The 4815-nt window shown below is 60.8% G+C and overlaps 1 protein-coding gene across 1 annotated transcript; it reads right to left on the reverse strand.

The window, feature by feature from the left end:
• Positions 1-477: 477 nt before the first annotated feature.
• Positions 478-4105, reverse strand: LOC135460979 (Fc receptor-like protein 2). Its single transcript, XM_064737958.1, is given in 9 exon segments — positions 478-587; positions 673-750; positions 1413-1715; positions 1804-1936; positions 1938-2071; positions 2573-2836; positions 3067-3297; positions 3386-3406; positions 4075-4105. Coding segments are annotated over 9 exon segments (1305 nt in total).
• Between the last annotated feature and the right edge of the window lie 710 nt (positions 4106-4815).

The following is a 4815-nucleotide window of genomic DNA, read 5'->3' on the forward strand; positions in this document are numbered from 1 at the left end:
CCACCCTGTGCCATGGCCTGATCCTAACTGTCCTGGAAAAGGGGGAGGATCTGAAATTCCCACAGGGCCTTTGTGTCATCCTCGTGAGAGGACACGGCAGAGGAGGGGTTTGGGACCGGGGAGAAGAGAATCCAGAGCCTCCTGAATGCCACAATGGCCATCAGAGCAAGGAAGGTCCATGGCCCTGCCAGGTTCCTTAGGTGGTGGAAACAAGCTGGGAAAATATCTGGGGTTTGTTCCTTTTTAGGTGCTTTCCCTGGAATCGTACTTTGTGTGACCATTTGGAGTCTGAACCTTGTTGCTGTTGCTGTTGGTTTTATTCACTCTTGTTGCTGTTTCAGGAAATTGTTCTTCTCTCAGCCCTTTTGGATTTTTGTGTCTCCATGGGTAGGGAGAGGCACAGTTTTTAGTGGCAGCACATACACGAGTGGGTGCCCATGGGTGGGGACACCCAGTGGCCCCCAGTTCACCCCAGTGTCACAGCACATTCCCGTAGATGTCACCAGGTTCCTGTGGTCGCTTCTGGGGTCCCCACAGCTCTGCGTAGGTCACCCTGGAATCCTGGAGGGTGGTGGCACGGGGGGACGCTGCGAGAGACATGGGCTGTGGGACCTGGGTGGGGTGACACTCGTGGGTGACGTGTCCCTCTGCATGTGTCCACCCTGTACTCACCCCCTGCCCTCTTGGTGACCATGACATGGGTGTACAGCACCTCCCCCGCCTCTGGGGGGGGCGGGGATCCGGGGGGCCCTGAGGAAATAAAGGGGATGTGGGGGAGGGAATGGGAGGGCTTGGGGGTTCGGGTAAAATGAGACAGTGTTGTTGGAGCCCCCCACTCACCTTTCCTGGTTCTTCCTGGCAGCTGCAAAGGAAAGAATAAAGGGTGACTGTGGGGTCCCAGGGCCCTGAACCCTCTCAGGATTCCTGAACCCCTACTGGACCCTCAATTCCCCTCAGGATCCCCAAGCATCTCTGAAGCCCCCCAGAATTAATGAACATCCCCAGTGCCCTCGACCAACTCAGCCTCAAGAACCCGAAGCCCAGCAGGGACAGAGACACCCAGATGCCCCCAGGGCTCCTGAAAGAACCCTCAACATTCCTGCACGACCCTCCAGGGCCTCCCCAAACCCTTCAGGACCCCCAGACATGGTCAGAGTTCTGGGGTTGTGGGTGCTGCCCTATTGCTCCCCAACTCTGGGGGCCTCTACAGATCCCTGAGACCCCCGTCCTCCCATTGTCACCCACCCACAGGGTGCCACCGGTGCCAGGTCACAATGGCACCCACAAGGAGGAGCAGGAACAAAAGGGCCCCATCGACCCCTGTGGCCACTGCAAGAAACAAATGGGGACACATCAGGATCACCCATTAGCCCAGGAGACTGGCACTCCCTGGTGACCCTGTGTGACCCCACCTGTGGCCCAGGGTAAGCCAGGTGTCACCTCCAGGGTCAGCTCTGGGCTGAGTGCCCGGAACACGCGGTGCCCGTCCTGTCCCAGCTGGTTTGTGGCCATGCACTGGTAGGTGCCCGAATGTCCCGCATCAACAGACCCAAGCTCCAGCAGGGGACCCCAGGCCATCTCCTGCCCGTTGTGCAGCCAGGTGAAGGTGACAGGGGCTGAGCCCACCTGCACCGAGCAGCACAGGGTCACGTTGTCACCTGCACGCAGCTGGTGTGACAGGGGACCATGGGTGATGGTGGCATTGGACACGGGCACTGTGGGGACACAGACAGGGGTGGCACTGGGCAAGGTGGGATGGGGGTGCCGTGAGTGGGGTCACCCCAGCCCGAGGGTCCCGCTCACCCAGGACGGTGACATTCAGGGGGTCACTCTCGGCCACACTGTCCCCGTCGCTGACCTGGCAACAGTATTGGCCGCTGTCATTGTCCCCAGCGTGGCGCAGCTCCAGGCAGGGGCTGGTGCCCTGCAGTGCTCCTTGAGCCCTCTCGGTGCCAGGAGGACAGGGGCCCTGTCCCTGTGGCCACCTCACAGCTCAGCATCAGGCTGTCCCCGAGTGCCACCTGTCCCCCGGGGGGCTGCACTGACAGGGAACCCCCCAAGACTGGGACCCCTGTGGATGGACACAGAAGGGATTGAGGACCCAGGAAGGGTGGGAGACATGGAAGGGGAAAGAGGGGATTTTAAGGGCACAGACAGGATCCCAGTGAGCAGAAGGGGACCCTGGGAGGCATGTTGGGACCTAGGGACATTGGTGAGACCCCATGGAAAGGTGCAGAGACCCAGGCAGGGATGGGGAACTGCAAGAGAGACTGAGGAGACTCAGGGAATAATTTGAGGTTTATAGATAGGCCGGAGGACCCATGGAAGGAAGGGAGAGCAGAGGGTGGAGCATGGACCTTGGAAAGGGTGGGGAATCCAGGGAGGGATGGGGAGGACAAAGAGAGGGATGATGGATCAGGAGGGGGAACTGGGCAGTCATGGGGGAAACCAAAAGGGACTTGCAAAATTTTGGGTGACCCAGGGAGGAGAAAAGGGAGGGATGAAGGATTCAGGCAGTGATAGGAAATCCTTGGAGGATGTCGAGCTTCCCTGTCCCCATTGTAGCACTCACTGTGTACTGTCACTGTAACCCTCTTTGACACCCTCTGCTTTGACACCACTTTGTTCACCCGGCCCTCACAGTGGTAGTTGCCTCTGTGGTGCTGCTGCAGAGGGGACAGGGACAGCTCGGTGCCATCATGGAGCCCCCGCAGTTTCTTCCCCTCACGGTAAAATGACACCGAGGTGACCGTGTTGCTCCAGCAGCTCCGGCAGCGCAGTGTCACCGTTTCCCCCTCCAGCAGTGTCCGTGCGTGCACCTGCAGCACCAGCCTGTCTAGGGGACAGAGGGATCCTGTCGTCCCTGATGGCACTGAGACCCCCAATTGGGTGCACCAGGGGCCCCCAGTTCCAACAAAGGGTTCCCCCACACTGGGATGTTATGGGATGTCCCCAGAGCAGGGGACAGGCTCTGGCCACACAGGAGGTGACCCATGGAGTGGAGCCCACCCAGAGCCCTTGGAGACCCTGCAGGTGCCAACCTGGGGACACCTGAAGCCTCCTCACCATCTAAGACTCTCAGAGCAGGGCTACGCCCGGTGCCGGGTCTGTCACACTTGTACGTGCCACTCTCGGTGACAGTGAGGCGGTCAGGTCCCTGCTGCCCCCAGCGCCGTCCATCCTTGTACCAGGTGGTGGCACTGGCGGTCCCTGAGCCCTGGCAGGTCAGTGTCACCCGGTCCCACAGCACCGCCGGCCTCCAGGGGGGCTCTACGAGAAGCTGGGTAGTCTGGGCACCTGTGGGTGACAGGGGACACCAGCCTGCCAGAGCCAGTGTGGGGCTGGGGACAGCAGGGTAGGGACATGGCATCCCCCGAGGACTCACCAGCGAGGCCGAGGGTCTGGGCTGGAAGGGAGAAGGGACAGGGCTGAGTGGCGGTGGCACTGCAGGGACAGCAGCATGGGAGCAAGGGGTGTGGGTGTTGTCCCCAAACTGTCCCTCTGGGGACAGCAGTTCTTGTAGGAAAGTGTGTCTGGGTGGTCCCCAAAAGATTTGGAGTGGCAGGGGGACATGTCTGTGTCACAGCAACCCGTGCACCACATCCCTGTGGCACAGACACCTTGGGACCATGGACACTGAGGCCACCCTGGACTGAGGCATATCATGGGGACATGGGTAGACATCCCGGGCATGAGGACACCACAGACACAGCCCATGCTGGCCCAGGTCATCCCCACCAGCTCATGATCCCATCCCTATGATCCCATCCCCATGGCCACATCCTCACCATTCTTGTGCCCCTTCTGTCCCTGCATCCCAGTTCCCTTCCCCAATCCCCAGAGGTCCCTGAGCCCAAATGTGCCAGTCCCCACATTCCTGTCCCCACATCCCCATCCCCAAATTCCTGACCACTCTTCCTGTCCACAAAGCCACCCTACATCCCCAGTTCCACCAAGGTCCACTGTGGGTAACATGGTCTGGCACTGCTGGCACTGGGGACCTCAGGGGACCTCACAGCCCCCCTGTGACCCCTCTCTATCCCCAGGTATCAGGCTCGTGCCCGGGGCACTCACCCCACGGGAGCAGCGCCACCTTCCCGGCCATCCTGGTGTCTCCAGCCATGTGCACTGGCTGTCACTCGCTGCTGTGGCCACCGCTCCCCTGATTGGCAGCTCTTTGGATGAATGGGAAGGAAGCGAGGTCATGTCTGTCCCCATGTGTAGGTGGCCCTTGGTGGGGGCAGGGTGCCAACGAGCTGGGGACAGGCTGGGGACAAGGCTGCATAGTCTGGGGACGTGGTGGGGGATGGTGTTGCCAGGACTGGGAGACTCAGGGGATGTGGGGAACCAAGGATGGGTGTCCAGGAGAATGGGGGTCAAGGGGAATTGGGGTCTCCATGTCTGGGGACATTCAGGGATGGGGGTGCTGTGGGAACATGGTCCCCAGAGATTTGTGGTCATGGCATGTGGGTGTGGGTGCCAGGGTTGGGGGTGCAGGGGGAAAAAGTGGACCCTCGGGAATAGGGGTTCTGGGGGAGACAGCAGCCCATGGGATGGGATCAAGGCAATGGTGGTGCTGGGCAATGGCAGTCCTGGGAATGGGGTCCCCAAGGAGGAGAGACCAAGGCAATGGGGGTCTCATGGTTGGGTTCCCAGGGGAATGGGGATGTCAGGGATGGGGAATGGCTGGGTGGGCACAGAGGTCACAGATGCTTCCCTGGCTTCCTCAGATTGTGGGGTGTCTCAGAGCCCAGCACAGCCCCCACCCTGGGGCACCCCAGGGCTGTCCTGGGATGCTCTGGAGCTCTGACCCAC

Source organism: Zonotrichia leucophrys, unplaced genomic scaffold, assembly GCF_028769735.1.
Source record: "Zonotrichia leucophrys gambelii isolate GWCS_2022_RI unplaced genomic scaffold, RI_Zleu_2.0 Scaffold_142_116074, whole genome shotgun sequence".
Taxonomy (NCBI): Eukaryota; Metazoa; Chordata; class Aves; order Passeriformes; family Passerellidae; genus Zonotrichia; species Zonotrichia leucophrys.